Consider the following 21,077-nt stretch of genomic DNA (forward strand, 5'->3'; position numbering starts at 1 on the left):
GTTTCTGTAGATGATTGCCACCAGTTGACAAATGGCACCCTCAGCACACTGACATATGGATGCAATCCAGACTGCAGGGACATAACAAATAATGAACGTGTTGGCATCAACACTGTCGTTAATCTGCGATGGATATTAGACAGTCTGTTCATGTTGATGGGCTCACCTCACTGGTTAACGGGCTGGCCTCAGATTGTGAGTTCACAGAGAAGGACAGGCCACACTGTTCCCCAATCAACAAACAGAGAGCTGAATGTACAGTGCTGTGAAAACTTATTTGCCCCCATCCTGATTTCTTGTGTTTTTCATACTAAATTGTTTGATTAAATAATGGTAGATACTAATTGCACCCTGGTGCAAATATTGTCAGATACTATTTGCACCCATATTTAAATACTAACATACAGTATGCGCATCACTGCAGTGTGTTTATTGTGATTATTTAGAGTCCCACAGACACACTGCATTAACATCTACCCCTAAACCTAACCTTAACCTTAGAATAAACAATCTTGGTTTTACTACAGTAACCATGGGTTCACTCGGAAACGAGTGTGATCATCAGACCCTGCCTCCAGATCAAACCCTTGTCTGCACTCCTCGTCATTTGCCTTGACCAAATCACTGTGATGAAACATTCATATACATTTTTATCAGTTGTTTTAAGTAGTATTAAAGGACATATTAAGAGTGGGACAAAAGTTGGATTTGAACTGTGGTCGCTAGGACAACTGGACACATTCACACACCGTCTCTTCTCCCCATGCCACTGCAGCAACCTCTATTGGTTATTTTGTCACATATTTATGTGGTTCCACCAGACTACTGGGGTGCTATTAGCTACACTGTGTTGCAGTTGCCATTTACACCGGGGATGCAAATAGACGCTCTGTTATCCAACACCTGTATCACCCATGTGAAAAACGAACTGCCCTCTGTCCTCAACAACTGCAACCATACGCTTCCGATAACTGGAGATCAGTCTTTCACAACGCTGTGGTGGAATTTTGGCCCACTCTTCTTTGCAGAACCGCTTTAGTTAATTAGAGGGTTTTCGAGCATGAACTGCCTGTTTTAAAGCCCTGCCACAGCATCTCAATCAGGTTCAAGTAAGGAATTTGACTAGGCCACTTAAATTTTGCCTCTTGAGTCATTCAGTGGTGGACTTACTTCCTGTACTTTGGATCATTGTCTTGCTGCATAATCCAGTTACGCTTGAGCTTCAACTCACCGACTGATGATCGGAAATTCTCCTTTAGGATTTTCTGTTTGAGAGACAGAATTCATGTATCCCTCAAGTATTGCAAGTCGCCCTGGCCCTGAAGCAGCAAAGCATCCCCACACCACCACAATACCATCACCATGCTTGGCTGTATGTATGTGGAATCTGGAATTCTGTGTTTGATTTACGCCAGATGTAACGAGACCCCTGTCTTCCAAACAGTTCCACTTTCGACTCATCAGTCCACAGATCATCTCTCAAAAGCTTTGAGAATAGTCCACAGAACATCCCTCAAGGTGTGTTTTGAGAATATTCAGACTAGGCTAGCAGTGGATTTGCCTCGCCACTCTTCCATGGCCAGTGTCTTTCTAATAGTGGAGTTATGAATAATGACCTTTATTGACACGAGAGTCCTGCAGTTCCTTGGATGTTGTCCTTGGTTTTTTGGTGACTTCCTGGATGAGTTACTGCTGTGCTCTTGGAGGAATTTTAGAAGGTCTGCCACTTATGGGAAGGTTCACTACTATGTCAAGTTTTCTCCATTTGGAGATAATGGCTCTCACTGTGGTCCTTTGGAGTCTCAGCACCTTTGAAATAGTTTTGCAAACCTTCCCAGACTGATATATTTCAATCACCATTTTCTTCCTTGTGCTACTGGGTGAGATTTTTTAGAGAACTTGATGCTGCTGAAAAAGTTATATTTGTTGGTATTGGATAACTTTTTTGCTTTAATAAATAACTATCATTTAAAAACTATATTTTGTGTTTACTCTGCCTTTTTTGTTTCTTTTGATTTTGTTTGAATTTTTGAAACAATTTAGTATGAGATATACACAAAAACAGAAGAAATCAGGATGAGGCAAATTCTTTTCCACCGCGCTATATCTCTGACCAATGATGAGAAATCACAGTTCTCTTACGAGAGGTTCTCTCGTATTGCGTAAGCTAGCTTACGCTACGGGAAAGATTCATCTTTTCTGAGATATTGAAGCCAAAAAATTATCCTTAATTTTTGTATCCATTGTCAGCGCAGTCGCGGCAGCTGCAGACCTTGGCGGGCTAGCTAGCGAGCTCATAGGTTGCTCTGCGGCAACTGCTGCAGCCTGTAGACGAGCTTGGGCTGAACTTCGCATCCAATGAGAAGCGTCCGCGCTCACTGCAACAAAGCCCGCCAAAATGGGCGTGACTAGAGTGCATATAAGCGTGGTTCAGTAGGCTGGAACCCTGATTTTCATCTCTTCAGCGAAGCTCTTCGCATCTCTGAACTGGAAGCGGCGTGCGCCGTTCGAGGGGCATCAAGCAAGCGTGGACAGCGCTCGAAGAAGCCGGCCGTCTTCGCCACCTTCAGCCGTCCTGCGAGCTCGCCATCGGCGGCGTATCCTTTTAAAGCAAGCTAGTTCTTATGAACTTCACAAAAAGTACTGGCGTCTTTTTAAAGATGCCTCGCTCCACTTGCGCCTCATGCGCGCCCCTCTCAGCACCGGAGACCGCCACGTCATCTGCGCTCTCTGCCTGGGACTGGGGCATGCAGAGCGCCCCTAGCTGAAGGCGGATCGCGATCTCTGCGAGAGCTTCCGATGTCGACCCTGCGGGCTCGACTTCGAGCGCTCAGGACCGAGCCGCCGCGCGCCTTCCATTCAACAGCGCAGTAAAAGCGCCGCTCTCAAAGGCTGCGGGAACCAGTGGTAGAAGCGATTGCCTCGCCGGAGCCCCTCCCTCGAGCATCGCCTTCACCCTCCCGCCCACTCGGGGCGCGCAGTTGCCGCCCGGCGGCTGCTCTGCTGCCATCTCGGATGAAGAAGCGGAGGATAAGGGCTGTTCCATCATGGCTCGGACAGCGAGGTGGTCAGGCTCACATGCCTCCTCCTCGGCCCAGGAATCCAGCAGGACCCGCGCCGGGTCGAAGGGGAACTACGCGCCTCCTCACACAGGTTGTCGACCGCCTCGGGCTCAGTGGTCACCGCCCCTGAACAGGCTCCCAACAGACTCCACGCCGCACCTTTGCCCGCCCTCCGCGAGATGGCGGTCTAAGCTGGTGCTCCCGTCTAAGGTTTGCAGAACTACTTCCGCCTGTGTTGGTGGCGCCTATACCGCCGCCCGGCCAAGCGCATCTGCTCTGCATTCCATGGCCGTCTTACAGACAGAGGCTGTTTCAGATCTGACTAGCCGACTTGGGAGAAGCTGAGCGCACTCTGCGCCGCTCTCTCTGTCCGGTCTCTTCGGTTCAGCGGTGAGTGGCATTGTTGACCGTTTCCGAAGCCCAAGCCATGAATCTCTTTCTGCCTCGTCGCGCTAGCTCCTCTGCAGGCCGCCCGTGACCAGCCTCCTGCACGAGCCTTTTCACGGCGCCCAGCTCAACAAGCCAGACTTCTCAGCGTCGACAGGGCGGCCGCCCTCGATCAGCGCTCAGACAGCCGCCCCCTGCGGGCCTCGGCCTAAGATTGTACTGAAACCTGAGCAACGAAGTCCTCCTAGCGTTGTTGAGAAAGCGGCGGCTCAGTCCGCCCACGGCGGACCACCGTCAAAGCTTAGCCCCCTGTCAGTCCCCTTCTCTCAGGCTACTGCAGTGGTGGATTCAGCAGCCAACAAGCGGTGATACTACCCGTTTGCCTGCACTCAAGCGCCGTTTTCACGGCGACCCAAAAAATCTTGTAAAGAGTAAACATGCCTTATGTGTAGAAATTGTGCCCACAATCCAGTGCTCACCCCTACACACAAGCATTACACATCCGATGTCCCTATCAGAGCACACTCACATAAGCGGTTCACGACCGCTCGAGTGTTAGAGTTAATAAGCAGCCCACGAGCCCGTCTGCGCGCCCCTCCTCTGCACGCTCTGTCGCACGGCCAGCTGTATGTAAGTCCCGTACGCCCCTGTCAGTCCCCTTCTCTCAGGCTACTGCAGCGGTGGATTCAGCAGCCAACAAGCCGGTGATATTACCCGCTTGCCTGCACTCAAGCGCCGTTTCCACGGCGACCCAAAATAAAGCCTTATGTGTAGAAAATGTGCCCACGATTCAGTGCTCACCCCTACACACAAGCATTACACGTCCGTGTCCCTATCAGAACACACTCACATAAAGCGGTTCACGACCGGCTCGAGTGTTAGGATTAATAAGCGCACCCGCGAATCCGTGCGCGCGCCCATTCTCTGGCCGCTCTGTCACCACGACCAGCCTTATGTGTAGAAAATGTGCCCACAATCTAGTGTTCAGCTCTACACACAAGCATTACCGTTCCGTGTCCCCATCAGAACACACTCAAAAGCGGTTACAAACCACTTTCGAGTGTTAGAGTCAATAAATGCGCTCACGAATACGTCGCGCGCCCATTCTCTGCCGGCTCTGTCACCACGGCCAGCAAACACTTCTCTGTATGTAAGTCCCGTGCCCGTGGCTATGCTTGCTCATCACTTAACAGGCGTGACTCTTTCCCCATTCACCTCAATCGGAAGTCACTCACAGAACAGCCTGTCCATGCTGTCTGCGAGCAGTCCAGCATAAGCACGGTAAGCGGCTCACACATTCTGTTCAGCGGCTGTGTGCGGCAATCAGAGCGATTTGGCCATTCACCCTCTAACATTACGCTTCAAAGCGTGGGAAGATATTCAGGGATATCCGAATGGGTGTTAAGCACAATAAAACAGGGCTATTTGCTACAGTTCGATCGCCGTCCTCCTTGCTTCAGAGCTGGCTCGAAACTACTTTGAACACGGAAGCTTAGCGTGCATGCTTCGTTCAGAAACACCTTCTGTGCAAAGGGCCATAGAGAGTGCCGCCTCCCCTGAGCGAGTCGGGGTTTTACAGCCGTTATTTTCTTGTCCCCAAGAAAGACGGCGGCCTCAGACCAGTATTAGATCTCAGGGTTTTGAACAAAGCGCTTGCAAAAGACCGTTCAAAATGCTTACAACCAGCAAACTCCTCGCGCATGTGCGCCAGGGGACTGGTTTATTTCTCTCGATCTGAAAAATGCATACTTTCAGATTCAGATAAATCCCGTCACAGGCCATTCTTGAGATTCAGCCGGCGGCCAGGTTTATCAATACACCGTCCTTCCGTTCAGCCTGTCCTTAGCACCCGTACTTTCACGAAGTGCATGGGCCTGGCGCTCGCACCCCTCTTGAGTCAGGGTTTCGCGAATTCTGAACTATTTGGACGATTGGCTGATTTTGGCACAATCACATACGGAGCTTCTGTCTCGCAGGACAGTTCTCCTCAGTCATCTGAACAGTTTGGGCCTTGCAGTCAATTGGACCAAGAGCTCACTACAGCCCAGTCAGGCAATTTCCTTCCTTGGAATAGAACTAGACTCAGTGGCAATGGCGGCTCAGCTTATCTACACAGCCTAGCGCCGTGTGCAGCGACTAGCAGCGTCATTTCAGATGAACAGCCTCACACCTCTGAAGAAATTTCAGAGAGTGCTAGGCTACATGGCCTCAGCCGCAGCAGTACTTCAGCTGGGTTTACTGCACATCGCCCGCTTCAGCATTGGCTAAACACCCGCGCGTCTCGCCGGGCTTGGGCCACAGGCGCCAGCCCATCAAGGTGACTCAGACCTGTATTTCAGCTCTGCAGCCCTGGACAGTGGCGAATGGTATCAGCGGGGAGTGACAATGGGAGCTGTATCTCGCCGAAAAGTCATCTCGACAGGCGTGTCCAACACGGGTTGGAGCGCGGTCTCGCGAGGGCTCTCCGGTTTTCGGCCTATGGTCAGTTCAGGAAAAGCTCCTTCACATAAATTGTCTGGAAATGATAGCGGTCGAGTGCGGCTGCGTCGCTTTCTCCCGGTCATTCAGGGTCACCGCGTCCTGGTCCGTTCGGACAACAGATCTGTGGTATCCTACCTAAACCGTCAGGGCGGTGTCAGATCCAGGAACCTCTTCCATCTGGCCAAACGCATACTGAGTTGGTCCCAGTGCCACCTGCGCTTCGCTGAGGGCGACGCACATGCCAGGCCACCTGAGCGGCGGCCGGACAGACTGTCCAGAGACAATATTCCCCCAGGGGAATGGTCCTGCACGCTCAAACAGTCCAGGCGTTATGGCACCTATTCGGCAGAGCGGAGATAGACCTCTTTAGCGTCCAAAGAGAACTCTCACTGCCCAATATTTTTCTCAAGCGAGGGCAGCTGGCCCAGGACTGGCCCAGGCGCCCGCTTACGCCTTCCCTCCCGTCTGCGCTATTGCCACAGGTAATGCAGAGGATCAGGAAGCAGCGTCACTCGGTGCTCCTCATAGCCCGCGTTGGGAGAATCAGACATGGTTCCGGAGCTTACGCAGCTGTCACTGACAGCGCCGTGGCCCATCCAGTGAGCAGATTTCCTCTCTCAAGCTCGCGGCACAATTTGGCATCCCCACCCAGAGCTGGAGCTGCATGCGTGGGTGATCAGCGACTACCCGTCGCTCTGCCAGAAGGAGTAATAAACACCATCATACGCGCTAGAGCCCTTTCCACGAGAAGACTCTATGCGTCAAAATGGTCTGTGTTCTCAAAATGGTGCACCGACCGAGACCTGGACCCGCGGACATGTGGGGTGTAGGTACGCTGCTCGTATTTCTACAAGAGCTGCTGGATAAGGGCAGATCCCCATCCACGCTCAAAGTGTATGTGGCGGCCGTTGCGGCGTTTGCTGAACCCTGCACGGCCAGTCATGGGGTAAAAGCGAGCTGGTCATCCGGCTTCCTCAGGGGAGCTAGAAGGATGAACCCCTGCGCCCCCATCGGTTCCTATCTGGGATCTTTCTATAGTTCTCGAAACTATGAAAGCCCCCTTCGAACCACTTCAATCCGTGGATTTGAAATACCTTTCACTCAAAACCGTTTTCTGACTGCCCTGTCATCAGTCAAGCGTGTGGGAGACCTTCACGCGCTGTCTGTCAGGCTGCGTGTCTTGAGTTTGGACCAAGTGACTCCAAGGTCATTTTAAAGCCTAGACACGGCTATGTTCCCAAGGTGATCGGTACTCCTTTCAGAGCACAGGTCATTTCCCTATCGGCGCTGCCAGCTTCCGTTAGCGACGCGACGCCAATCTCCTTTGCCCGGTCAGAGCACTGAGATTGTATACTGCAGCTCCGCCGCTTTCAGGCGCTCTGAGCAGCTTTTCGTTTAGTTCGGGGCGCACCAAAGGTCTCGCCGCCTCGAAACAGACACTATCTAGATGGATAGTGGGCGCTATTGCTGCTGCATGCGGCGTCAAAAGACCTGCCATGCCCGTTGGGCATTAGGGCTCACTCCACTAGAGGCATGGCATCCTCGTGGGCATGGTCCAGCGGGATTTCCATTCACGACATATGTGTGGCAGCGGGATGGACTTCCCCTCCACCTTTGTCAGATTTTACAATCTGGAAGTGCCCGCTCTGCAGGCAAAACTACTAGCGGTTTAATACGCTACAGCTTCCCTGGTGAGCTGCACTGATGGGACACATTCCACACAGACCGGCACCGCCTCTGTCGTTCCCTTCCCACTATGTGCTTATGTATTACACAATCAATGACCGCATTCTTGCCGGCCAAATATTATTTCCCCACTCATAAGGGCTCCCACGGGTCCCCCTTAATTCCCTGGGGCTCATACAGTGGATGCTTGGCGCGCGGCGTTGACAATGGGTTCCCGTAGTGTAAGCTAGCTTACATAATCTGAGAGAACCTCTCGTAAGAGAACGTATCGGTTACCTAGCGTAACCTCGGTTCTCTCTAGATGAGGAGCAGTATTGCGTAGCCGGCCGTGCTTTCAGCGCCACGGCGACTTTTACGCTTCAGTCAATGAAAACCAGGGTTCCAGCCTCACGAACTACGCTTATATGCACTCTAGTCACGCCCATTTTGGCGGGCTTTGTTGCAGTGAGCGCACGGACGCCTCTCATTGGATGCGAGTTCGCCCAAGCTCGTCTATAGGCTGCAGCAGTTGCCGCAGAGCAACCTATGAGCTCGCTAGCTAGCCCGCTCAAGGTCTGCAGCTGCCGCACTGCGTTGACAATGGATACAAAAATTAAGGATAATTTTTTGGCTTCAATATCTCAGAAAAGATGAATCTTTCCCGTAGCGTAAGCTAGCTTACGCAATACTCGTTCCCTCATCTAGAGAGAACCAAGGTTACGTTAGGTAACCGATACGTTTTCAAACATGCTTTGATCTCTAACTTTGGAATGATCTCTGTTAGTTTCATCATCTTTTTTTTCACATTTTTTTCTTCCCCTGACTGCATTCTGTCCTATGACCAAATTTGCAGCATCACACATCTTCCCTTCCCCCCCACATATAGTCTCTTTTCTGATCATCTTTGCTCCTTTCCTTTTTTTTCCTCTTACTCTTCTTTTATATATATATATATATATATATATATATATATATATATATATATTCTTGCATGTCTGTTTAGTGTGAGAATGGGATGGCAACTGGTGACAGTCCTGTCTAATCAGAAATGCTCAAGCTCTGATAAGTGTATTATTAAAGCAGTGCTCTGCAAAGCTCTCATCTATGCATTTAGGTTCAACATTCATAACCATTCCCAGGTGAAGAATGGGATTTGGGAAAAGTTGAGGTAAACAAACATCAGCCTAAATTCTCTTTTTGCTCTGTCTTTGCAGTCTCACTCCGACTCAAAACCTGGGGGGCGCTCTAACATGCCCCTCTCCACGGCAGATGAGCAGCCCCACATTGGCTGTTACAGGCTTCTGAAAACCATTGGCAAAGGCAACTTCGCCAAGGTCAAACTGGCCAAGCACGTCCTCACTGGAAAAGAGGTGAGGATAGAGTTTCCCTTCAAAAGCCTTTGACATCATTGTCAAAATCTTGTGATAAAAGGAAAACTGTAGGTTGCTTAAGTGGAATGCATTTAGCCATATGATGGAATTGTCAGTTTTAGGGCTTTCATGATTATGGCTATTAAAGGGATGGTTCACCCCAAAATGTAATTATTTACTGGCCCTCGTGATATCTCAGGTGTGTTTGACTTTTTCTTCTCCAGAACACATTTGAAGAAAATTAGAAAAATATATTAGCTCAGTAGGTCCTTAAAATGCAAGTGAATGGAGATTTCCCAAAAATCACAGACAGTCAGAAAAAACATCATAGATACAACTCCAGCTGTTAAATTAATGTCTTATAAAGCAATACGATCACTTTTGGTGCGAAAAAGATCAATATTTAAGTACTTTTTAGTTATAATCCAACGTTTCCGAGAGGGTGGAATTCAAGCGGTCTATCGTGTGATGTATTACCTTTGCCATGATACGGACTTAATTGCACGTTCTCCACTCGGTTGAGACATCCAGGATTAGCACACATTCACCATTGTGGGTAAAGAAACTGATAAATACAGAGCTAAACCAAAACCTACCCAAGCTACTGTACAGCATTCCTCCATCTCACTTGTAAACAGCGCTGCTCTTCCTGACATGTGTCAGTTCTCACGTGTTTCAAATGCCAATGCAATTACGTAATACGCGCATACTGCTGCCGACTGGAAGCATGATATAGTGTAAAAAGCAGTTGTGGCGCTTTAGAAGACATTAATTTAACAGCTGGTATTGTATGGATGAGGTATATGCTGACTGTCAAAAGAGAAATAACCATTCAGTTGCATTTTAAGGATCTACTGAGTGAAGATTTTCATTCAAATGTGTTGTGGTGAAAAAAAGTCCTACACACATGGGATATCATGAATCGTGAGTAAATAATGAGAGGATTTCATTTTTGTCTGAACTATCACTTTAATTGTCATACAAATGTTTAAGGCAGGAACCTTTAAGAAGTAATTTATTTATATTCAACTTGGAATCATATAATACAATAGGAATGTATGAGATGCAAGAATGTATCTTGGACAATTTGAAATTGACACTGTTAATGGAACCCAGCCAGACTATATTATATTATGCAATATTAAAATATGTATGTCTTTTTCACATTAAGGAAGACATTTGAGACTGTGTGTATTTAAAAATGTTTCTTCATTACATCATCTCCACAGAAATAGTAAGCGGGTGTCTCCTCCTGTGTGTCAATGCGTGGCATTAAACACTGTGTGTATGAACCTGCAGTGACCAAGAGCAATTGTCATTACACAAACATTAAATTAAAGGGAAAACCGAGGGTGTTGCGTTTACAATAAAAGACTTCACTAATATTTTCACAGGAGTTTGGTGTGAATCTCTGCAGATGGCTCCCACGTAAAATCGCTTCAGAAGCGCTTAAACTTAACAAGCTCTTTAGAAGTTGCTCCGAGTGTGGTGTGGGTCAGAGAGACAGTTGGACGGTTGGAGTTGAAAGTGGTAAAAAAAACGCTGTTGAACACCTTGAACTCGTAGTGTAAATGCCCATCTGTTCTAATACGTTCAAACACACCGGTCAGTCACCTACACACCTGTCAGCCAACCACTGCATTAAAACAAGAGCTTTAAATTTCAGGGTAACTTGCAGCTTTAAAAGGAAATAACCATCTGATCCGAAAAAGTGAATACATGTACATGGTCAAGACAACATGGAGCTTCATCAGTATGCCTGATATCAACATGCAGGGGGGACACAGATGAGAAGCACGCACAACAAAAGCTTAGTTTATACTGGTATTCCACTAAAATATTTCAGTTCTAAATATGTTTGTGCATAGATTAAATGCAAGTATAATTAAAAGAATTGGTGCACTGGTTTTCAGTGCCTTTTTCTTTTCTTGCACTATATTATTATGCAGTAATACACTGACATTATGAATTGTATATGGTGTCATGAAATCTGAGACCCTCCCCTTGAAATCCAAACACAAGTGCTTAAAAGAGATACTGGTTTTATTATATTATGATTAGGTGTAAATGGTGGTGTGTTCCACTTGTCCAACTATAACACATCTAACACCAGGTGTAAATGGGGCCATAGAGAAATTAATTTCCACTCTTCCATATTTCGGCAGCCTGCTTCTTTATGAATTAAATTGTTAGAAATGATATCAATGCACACAAATTAATAAATGAACATTGATACAAAGAGAAAAAGTATCAATGCAATATTGTGATAAAGAATCCCAATATATTTACAGGTGAAACTCGAAAAATTTGAATATCGTGTAAAAGTTCATTAATTTCAGTAATTCAACTTAAAAGGTGAAACTAATATATTATATAGACTCATTACAAGCAAAGTAAGATATTTCAAGCCTTTATTTGATATAATTTTGATGATTATGGCTTACAGCTTATGAAAACCCCAAATTCAGAATCTCAGAAAATTAGAATATTACATGAAATCAATAAAAAAAAAGGATTTTAAATACAGAAATGTCGGCCCTCTGAAAAGTATAATCATGCATATGTACTCAGTACTTGGTTTGGGCCCCTTTTGCATTAATTACTGCCTCAATGCGGCGTGGCATGGATGCTATCAGCCTGTGGCACTGCTGAGGTGTTATGGAAGACCAAGATGCTTCAATAGCGGCCTTCAGCTCTTCTGCATTGTTTGGTCTCATGTCTCTCATCTTTCTCTTGGCAATGCCCCATAGATTCTCTATGGGGTTCAGGTCAAGCGAGTTTGCTGGCCAATCAAGCACAGTAATACCATGGTCATTGAACCAGGTTTTGGTACTTTTGGCAGTGTGGGCAGGTGCCAAGTCCTGCTGGAAAATGAAGTCAGCATCTCCATAAAGCTTGTCTACTGAAGGAAGCATGAAGTGCTCTAAAATGTCCCGGTAGAGCGGCTGCATTGACTCTGGACTTAATAAAGCACAGTGGACCAACACCAGCCGATGACATGGCTCCCCAAACCAACACAGACTGTGGAAACTTCACACTGGACTTCAAGCATCTTGGATTGTGTGCCTCTCCATTCTTCCTCCAGACTCTGGGACCTTGGTTTCCAAATGAGATGCAAAATTTGCTCTCATCAGAAAAGAGGACTTTGGACCATTGAGCAACAGACCAGTTCTTTTTCTTTAGTCCAGGTAAGACGTTTGACATTTGAAGCCCATGTCCAGGACCCGTCTGTGTGTGGTGGCTCTTGATGCAGTAACTCCAGCCTCAGTCCACTCCTTGTGAAGCTCCCCACACATTTGAATGGCCTTTTCCTGACAATCCTCTCCAGGCTCACGGTCATCCCTGCTGCTTGTGCACCTTTTTCTTCCACACTTTTCCCTTCCACTTAACTTTCTATTAATGTGCTTTGATACAGCACTTTGAGAACATCCAACTTCTTTTGCAATTACCTTTTGAGGCTTTCCCTCCTTGTGGAGGGTGTCAATGATGGTTTTCTGCACAACTGTCAGGTCAGCAGTCTTCCCCATGATTGTGAATTCAACTGAACCAGACTGAGAGACCATTTAAAGGCTCAGGAACCCTTTGCAGGTGTTTAGCTGATTAGAGTGTGACACTTTGAGCCTAGAATACTGAACTTTTCACAATATTCTAATTTTCTGAGATTCTGAATTTGGGGTTTTCATAAGCTGTAAGCCATAATCATCAAAATTATATCAAATAAAGGCTTGAAATATCTTACTTTGCTTGTAATGAGTCTATATAATATATTAGTTTCAACTTTTAAGTTGAATTACTGAAATTAATGAACTTTTGCACGATATTCTAATTTTTCGAGTTTCACCTGTATATAGGATTAAATCTCCCCAGTGTTTGAGTGGGCATCTAGCTGAATTCATTATCTTTATTTTTTAAATCACTTTTAGGTTCATACATTTAAGAACTGTTGTTCTAGCTTTGCTTTGATCTAAAGTTGAAATAGTAAAAATGGAACTGTCACACATTCCACATCTTTCATATCTTAATGGCTTGTGGGCAATAATTGCTCAAAGCATGCATTGATGCACGCTTTGAAAATCCACCTAAACAAAGTGTAGCTTACCCTCCAGGTACATTTGACACAAATTTCATCAAATTATGTTTTTGGGATCCACAAGATTTTTGGATTATTCATAATTTTGCATTTAATATAGTAAAGATAGTATGTGTATTTGGATCCACCAATACAACTGAACTTCCTGCTTTCTGAGCTGATCAGTGTGACCTTATGCAGTCCACTTCTCATTGACAGACCGTGTACTATGTTAATGTTGCTGTGGACCTCTCTGATTCCTGCCCTGGCCATTCTCATTCCCTGCTACAGTACACTTAACATTCTGCTGGGCTTGTTTTGTATCCCCCATGCCTGCTATTATAAGACTTCGTGACACATCGACAACGCAGCACGTGACTCCTGGTCGCAGAGAGGGGCTTTAAAACGATAAAGCAATGGGGAGGAGGTGAAAAACTCTGTGTGTTTGAGTGTGTGTGCAATCTCTGCAGGAGCACAGTGCTGTAATCTCAATGCGGTGTGGTGAATTGTTTCCAGATGATGTGAGATTGTGATGCGTATGTAGGCAGACCGAGGCTGATATCTGTCTGCAGCCTCAGGCCTTTTCCAAGTCTTTGCCCTAACTATACTCTTCAACCTTTTGGTTAGGTGGCAGTGAAAATAATAGATAAGACTCAGCTCAACTCCTCCAGTCTTCAAAAGGTGAGTCTGACCCGTCCCCCTCATCACTGATTGGGCCAGAAATTATATTTTTTGCATCAAGGGGAACTATTTACCTCCTGGATTGGATTTTGAGAGACATTTTTATGTTGGTAATTTTTTCAAATTATAACAATCTTTTATTTCAAATAATTCTATTCAGTCAGTTAATTAACATAAATTCTCAATGTAAGAAGAGATTTGAGAATTTATTACATCTTATCAATAAAATTTAATCAGAATAAATGTTAGTATATGCCTAGAATGAAATTGATTTGAAATAGAATGGGATTGGCATCGAACTAGATAAAATGTTACTAATAGCCCCCACCCTTGAATTTCAGCCGCATTTCATTTTTCACTCTTGGTAGCACTTTTGCCCTCAGTGCACCTTAATTTCTGAGAATTAAATGTAAGTTTTTTTTGAGTACTGGTAATTAGTTTTTTTATATTGCGTCTCTTCCTGTTGCCTCATGTCTTTCAAGTTGCAAAGCATTTACCCTGCAGGGTCCATGGCAGGGCAGGCAACTAATTATAGGAAATTATACTCAAATACTTCCTGAAGTAAAGGGTTGGGTGGGGGGGTTTAAACCACATTTACTTTTCCAAACACAAGATATTTACACACTGTGAACACATCATCTGTTTGGGGCACTATTGACATCATTTGTTTCTTGTTTCCAGCTATTTCGGGAAGTGAGGATCATGAAGCTGTTGAATCACCCAAATATTGGTGAGCTTAATCGTCCTTAAGAGACTAAGCTCGAATTTCCTGTTTTCCAGTTTTGTGCCAACAGGAGTGTGGTTTTTTTTTTTTTCATGTTTGAGTTCATTAATTCTTGTCCAAATGTCAGTGTTTTTCTGTGCAACTGGATTTGATGGCTGATAAACCTCTTGTGAATAACCCAAATCAAAATTATTCTTGGCCCACCTCAATTAAGCTGCATGTCACATTGCTGCCCAGCTTATATTGTTTTGAAATAAAGCAAAATATTTTGTAAAGAAAAGTTCACACAAAAGTGAAGTATTTGTCTATTGTTCAAAACCCATATTTACTTAAGTGAAACACACAAGGAAAGTTAGCCTCAGTCACCATTCACTTTCATTGCATCTTTTTTAAAAAAAATTTTTTTACATAAAATGAAATTAAATGGTGACTGGGACTAACTAATGCCCAACATCTCCTTTTGTATTCAAAGAATGACAGACATATGGGTTTGAAATAAATAAAAATCTATTTATTGGTGAACTGTCCATTTCTTATATTCTTCCTTTCTGCCTTTGTCCTATTGCAGTGAAGTTATTTGAAGTGATTGAGACGGAGAAGACCCTCTACCTGGTGATGGAATATGCTAGTGGAGGTTAGAGCTCTCCTGATCCATTTTAACCTAATTTTGTCTGCTCAATTTTATCTTGTACAATCCCCCTCAACACTGATGGTTTGTGAATGTCCAGCTCTTCTTTAAATGCCCCTGTAGTTCTCTATGGACAGGACTTGACTCTCAGACTAGCTCTGGCCTCCATGCACTTTATATAAAATGCTCTCTGTCCCTAGCTCACCTTCCCACTTAGTGCATTTAAGGATGGCTACACTCTTGGAGTTTATGCTATGTCAGGAACCCTGCAAATCCATTGATTCCAGTGGAAATGGTGCATCTCAAGCACAGAGGAAAAACCACTTGACTTGATAAGGGTTTGCAAAAGTGAGGTTCCATCAGGCAGCCAGAAGAAGATTTTAACTGTTGCTTCTATGCCCTATCTGGCATGCATCTGTTGACCACTGAGAATTTCAGATCTATCTGTCTCTCTTGTTAGGATGACTTGTTCCTTTTCTTGCAGGTGAGGTGTTTGATTACCTGGTAGCCCATGGAAGAATGAAAGAGAAAGAGGCCCGAGCCAAATTCAGACAGGTGAGATGCTGCGTTTTTGGTTGTATTCACTCGTACACTGTTTGGGGTGTGATATGTGATTTCACTACAATGAAGGTCTGTCTGCTCGCATATTGTGCGATAACTGTAGCAAGATATGGTTTAAGCTTTTCTAGGCATGGTTTTAAATATGACAACATTCCAAACATTTTTGGAGAAGCATACGTTTACCTGCAAAACACTTCAGATCATCTTTGATATCCATGAAATCAACATGCTGTGACAGCCTGACATAGCAACAACAATGTTCCGATCACAAGTTGTCACTGGAGACACATTTGAGATTCATGTTAACATCAGGTGTTAACAGCGCAACAGTTCTCCACCCACTTATTCAGCATCCGGGTTCCGGAAGGATTTTTCCCATTCATTTTTTGCATAGGCTTTTCATAAATTCCTCCATAAAAGAGTTGTAAGTCATGAACAAAACCAATCAGCTCCGAGGTGAATCAAAACATCACAAACTTTGGTTTGAGGCAAGAAAGTATTTGAAAATTTGACAAAAAGACAAAGGTACAAGGCTGTGTACTTACTGTATTTCACAAGGGTAAAAACTACAATCCCATGAAGCATTGGGGATGATGTAATTTAATTAAAAAATAATAGGAATATATCAAAGTATTGATTTTAGGCTGTTGATTACAATTATTGAAACAATATATTTTATGCTAATTGCAAAATATACTAATATGTACGATTAGATAAGTAGTTTAAGGGTGAAGGGTGATGGACTCGGTCATGTCACTCACAGTGCATTGTGGGAGTGGGTGTTCACTCAAAGGCAAATTTTGTATTTTTTTTTGCTGCGATTCTCTGATTGGTGAACCGTTCTCTGCTGTTCCATGGATAATGTAGTTGTTTACCAGGAATTACACGCTATTTAAACAAAGTTGAAATAACGCAGATGGATGGCTTCAACAGAAGCATATACCATCGATGAACAACCTCGGTGCTCAAGGTAGGTTAGTCTTGAAATCTTAGTTTTAGTTGAAACTCAATTCGTCTGTGGAAAAACTGAATGGTATTTTTACATCCTGAATCAGACTTTTGCGATCTAAAGGGTCTAAAAGTTTGCTCAAAAAAGCTGTTCACTTTATCAGTTACTTATTTTGATGGGCAAGCTAATGTTGAAGACTGAGGTACCAACTTTTTTTGTTGGTCTGTCCAGATTGTGTCAGCAGTGCAGTACTGTCACCAAAAGTGCATAGTCCACAGAGACCTCAAGGTAAACAATTAACCTTCACACTATGTAGTCTTTAATTTTGAATCTGCTTGCTTTTGTCCCTAATTACTAAATTGCTTAAAATGCTTTGTTGTGTTCAGGCAGAGAACCTGCTTCTGGATGCAGACATGAACATAAAAATAGCAGATTTTGGCTTTAGTAACGAGTTCACACTGGGCAACAAGCTAGATACATTTTGCGGCAGCCCTCCTTATGCTGCCCCCGAGCTTTTTCAGGGGAAAAAGTATGACGGGCCGGAGGTGGATGTCTGGAGCCTGGGGGTCATACTGTACACACTGGTCAGTGGTTCTTTGCCATTTGATGGACAGAACCTAAAGGTGAGCAGAGAAAATGGAGCGCAGATCTCAACAACTTTGAACTAAAAACTAATAGGATGTTTTTGTGCGTTCTCAGGAGCTGCGAGAACGGGTTTTGAGGGGCAAGTACAGGATTCCCTTCTACATGTCCACAGACTGTGAGAACTTGCTGAAGAAGTTCCTAATACTCAACCCGACAAAGAGAGGGAGCCTTGAGGTTTGTACACACTTAAAAAAAACAAATAGTCTTGTGTTGCCAGAATTTTGCACATTTCATCTGATTCTGGCCAAAAACTGCCCATGTAGACATAAATGGGCCATTTACTGTAAAGTGTAATGTGACCAACCACATTTTGGATTGACTAATGTTTAGGTAATAATTTTTTAACATTATACTGCTCTTTTACGTATATCCAGCAGCAAATTATGAAGGACCGGTGGATGAACGTTGGCCATGAGGATGATGAGCTGAAGCCCTACATCGAACCCCAACCTGACTTTAAGGACCCTAAGAGGACAGGTCAGCACCCCAGCAGTGCAGGGCATTGGAAGAGAGGTGGGGCAGACGTGGCCCGGGGCTGTGGTGGTGGTGGTGGTGGTGGTGGTTGTGGGTGGGATTTGAGACAGATGGGTTATTGTTTATATGTTTACGGTTTGAGAGTGTTTTCTGCATGTTGTCAAGCTTCTTTTTAGTTTTTTTTTCATACTACTATAACTCTTTCATCTATCTCTTCAGATATTATGCTACGGATGGGATATTCTCTAGATGAGATACAGGACTCCCTTATCAACCAAAAATACAATGACGTCATGGCAACTTACTTACTACTGGACTATAAGAACTCGGAGGTATGATACTCAAAAAAACATGAGAATATCTTTTAGTTTGTGCAGTGTAGTTTTATAACTTATGTTTGGATCCATCTACTAGAGGTCTGCACAGGCCTGTAACCCTTACCCAACCTGTACCCGACATTGTGTGGCTTAACCCTACCTGGCCAAAATGGTACCGTCAGATTTAAGCCTGAACCCAACTTGATATTGCTCACTCTCTTTATGATTTATTCTCCTAGCCAGTATTGGTGCAGTAGTCAGTATTTTATGCAAACATTATTGGCAACATAAGTAACAGTATTATAACAGTAAACGTATAAGGCATGTTGGCCTCTCAGCACACCAGATCAGAAGGAAAGGTTAAAGTCTCAAGAATCAAACTGTGCTGTCCATTTAAAAAAAAAGATGAAATTACAAGAAATGAGTAGAACAACATGTAATAACCTAAATTATCCCTGTTTGTAACAAGATGAATGTGCGCGTGTGTGTTCAGCATTGTAGATGTGTTATGGTCTCATTAATTCATTTTGGTGTGTGTGTGTATGTTCTGCATTGTGGCTGATTTTCATTTTTGACAAATATTTTTTTTTTTTTTCTGTTTTACTGTCTGACCAGTTCAGTTTTGTGTGCGTGTGTATGTGTGTGTATGTGTGTGCATGTGTGCGTTTGTGTTTTGCACTCTTGATGTTCGGTAGTCTCACCCCTTCATGTCTGTGTGTGTTTTTTCTGCATTGTGGCGTTTTTTTTATTTTATATAATAAATAATGAAAAGAAATCTGTGATTCTTTTGTGTTTGCCATTAATTTCCTATGGCGGTCAATTTTGACCAGGAACAGTAGTTTTTCTACCACGAATCAACTCCAATATTTTGTGTGTGTGTCCAGATATAAAATGGACGAAAAGACACAAATTCTCGTATCCTTCAGATAAAGGAAACCAGTATTATTGAAGAAACAAAATTGATTTAGGTCAAAAATGACCAAACAGTGCATGAAGTTTATGATTGTTTTTTGGAAATCATGCAACTGGATGTTCAGAGACTTTGACGGCAAACAACAATAATAATATTTTTGGTGATCGCATCAGTTTTTCATGAGCACAGGTTGTAATGTGCGACTCTTGAGCGCGGTCATGTGACCAGTGCATAGCAAAGAGGTAACATAACCATGACTCTACCAGACAACATGTCCATGGCAAATCACAAAAGTTCGAGCGCTTGAGACTTGACCGTAGTAAAGCAGACATCTGACTTCTTGTACAGGTCCTTTGTTGCAATGCTCCTCAAAAGCAGAAGTTACACTTATCACACATGTGCAATGGATTCAAATTTGTCTTTGCAGATCATAATTTCAATTCTCAAGTTCAAATATGAATGATTTTAGATTTTTGGGTGAACCATTCCTTTAAAAATGTATGCAGATTTTAAACAGGTTTTAAATCCATCATAGTATATGTGATTTTTTGAGGCGAGTCACAGGAGTGTGCACACTACAGGATCATTGTTCATGCAATCTGAGTCTTCAAGTCGCAGACAAGTAGCCGATTTCAGAATTATTTTCAGTAATATCTCTTTCGACTGTTTTAATATGTTAAGTAACTTTTAATTAGTGAATTACATTTAGAACAGGCGATTAGGTTTGCTCTATTGGTCCTACACTATTCTATCAATTGTTTTCAAATAAATATTGCCTGTATTTGCTAATTTTGATTCATGTCCTATATTTAATGTACAGTGATGATAATGCAAGGCAAGCATGTCACAGGTAAATGCACCTTTTTCAGTAGAATTTAATGTCTGATTTGGCTGTTGGACGTATTTTAAATGGGTCGCATAAACACAATGTTCTTTTTGACAATTTGTTTAGGGTTTCTTTCTTTTTAGACTTGTCGACTCCAAAATTTTCATTTAAACTGAAATTAGTTGTTCTGCACATCCCTACCCAAAACCGGCCTGAAAACCAATGGTTCCTCGGGTCCCATCAGGCACCCTTGTCGGGTTGCAGACCTGTACCATGGATTTTGCTTGTTATATTTACATTTAGCAGACGCTTATACAGAGTGACTTTGTATAATCTGTTAATGACAGTGCAGCTAAGGATATGCTCAATACCACAATACAGAGTTTCGAGAGTAAAAGAGAATACTACAAAAGTGTATAGGCAAGAAAGAAAAGTTGATTATGCTCTTTTTGTTATTATTAATTTCTCTTAGCCGGATGAACTCTCAATAAAGCCCCGTCTAGCCACTGACCTCACAAACAATGCCCAATCACCTTCCCACAAGGGACAACGCAGTTCCTCCAATCTGAAGTCCCGCAGATCAACAGACCAAAGTAAGCCATCAATCTGCTTCCCATTAGCCACCATTTGCCTTTGGTTTGTTTGACTTTTATGCACTCAAACTTTAAACTTTCAGTCGTGTCTCATATTGTCCCTCTCCACCGTAGGTTCCTCCAGTTCCTCCAAGCGTCCTCAGGGTGACATTAAGCACATTGCTGGTTCTTGCAGCTCCACTAAAGTCCCTCCCAGCCCACTGATCTCCGGAGACCAAAAGAAGACTCCTCCCCCTTCCACCGTAAGAACAGAACTCCTGAGGCAGGGCTCGACATTAAGAAATGTGATGTGGTTAATCGTTCACTTGTCTGAGTAAAAAAGTTACTTGTCCAGAGAGAAAAAAGGACATTTAAGTATTGCTTACATGAAACTATTCAAGCAATAATATGTCAAAGTTTCTGTTGTATGTTTTCTAAAATTATGACAGATGTCCAACCTAATAGTGTTATACCTATGTAATCAACTTGATTCTCTGCGACACAAATGTGAAATGTGCTGGGTAGGGGAGAAATCTATTGTCAAATTAAATATATGGTAGTCAAATAAAGAAAAGAAAAAGAAAAGGCTCCATAGCCATCATATACAGCAGGGGTGCTCACACTTCTATGGAATGAGATCTACTTTTTCATCATGTTATTGGAGCAAGGTACCATGCACAATTATAGTAATTGTCACAATACCAAAATTTCAGTAGCCATTTGTGAAATTTGATGATTTTTGACATCAGCTTC

The 21,077-nt window shown here is 43.7% G+C and overlaps 1 protein-coding gene across 9 annotated transcripts in view; it reads left to right on the forward strand.

Annotated features, from left to right (window-relative positions):
• mark2a (MAP/microtubule affinity-regulating kinase 2a) overlaps positions 1-21,077 on the forward strand; it is a 53,452-nt gene that overhangs the window by 14,573 nt on the left and 17,802 nt on the right. For 5 of the 9 annotated variants that reach the window (XM_052099545.1, XM_052099546.1, XM_052099552.1 and 2 more), the window contains exons 2-13: positions 8,810-8,965; positions 13,662-13,715; positions 14,397-14,445; positions 15,008-15,073; positions 15,552-15,622; positions 16,809-16,865; positions 16,964-17,200; positions 17,277-17,396; positions 17,597-17,735; positions 17,916-18,028; positions 20,225-20,345; positions 20,460-20,587. In XM_052099545.1, the coding sequence (XP_051955505.1) occupies positions 8,810-8,965; positions 13,662-13,715; positions 14,397-14,445; positions 15,008-15,073; positions 15,552-15,622; positions 16,809-16,865; positions 16,964-17,200; positions 17,277-17,396; positions 17,597-17,735; positions 17,916-18,028; positions 20,225-20,345; positions 20,460-20,587 (1,311 nt within the window). The remainder of the gene's footprint in view (positions 1-8,809; positions 8,966-13,661; positions 13,716-14,396; positions 14,446-15,007; positions 15,074-15,551; positions 15,623-16,808; positions 16,866-16,963; positions 17,201-17,276; positions 17,397-17,596; positions 17,736-17,915; positions 18,029-20,224; positions 20,346-20,459; positions 20,588-21,077) is intronic. The other 4 variants (XM_052099549.1, XM_052099553.1, XM_052099547.1 and 1 more) reach the window with 3 other exon arrangements.

The sequence above is a fragment of the Xyrauchen texanus genome, chromosome 31 (genome assembly GCF_025860055.1).
Source record: "Xyrauchen texanus isolate HMW12.3.18 chromosome 31, RBS_HiC_50CHRs, whole genome shotgun sequence".
NCBI lineage: Eukaryota > Metazoa > Chordata > Actinopteri > Cypriniformes > Catostomidae > Xyrauchen > Xyrauchen texanus.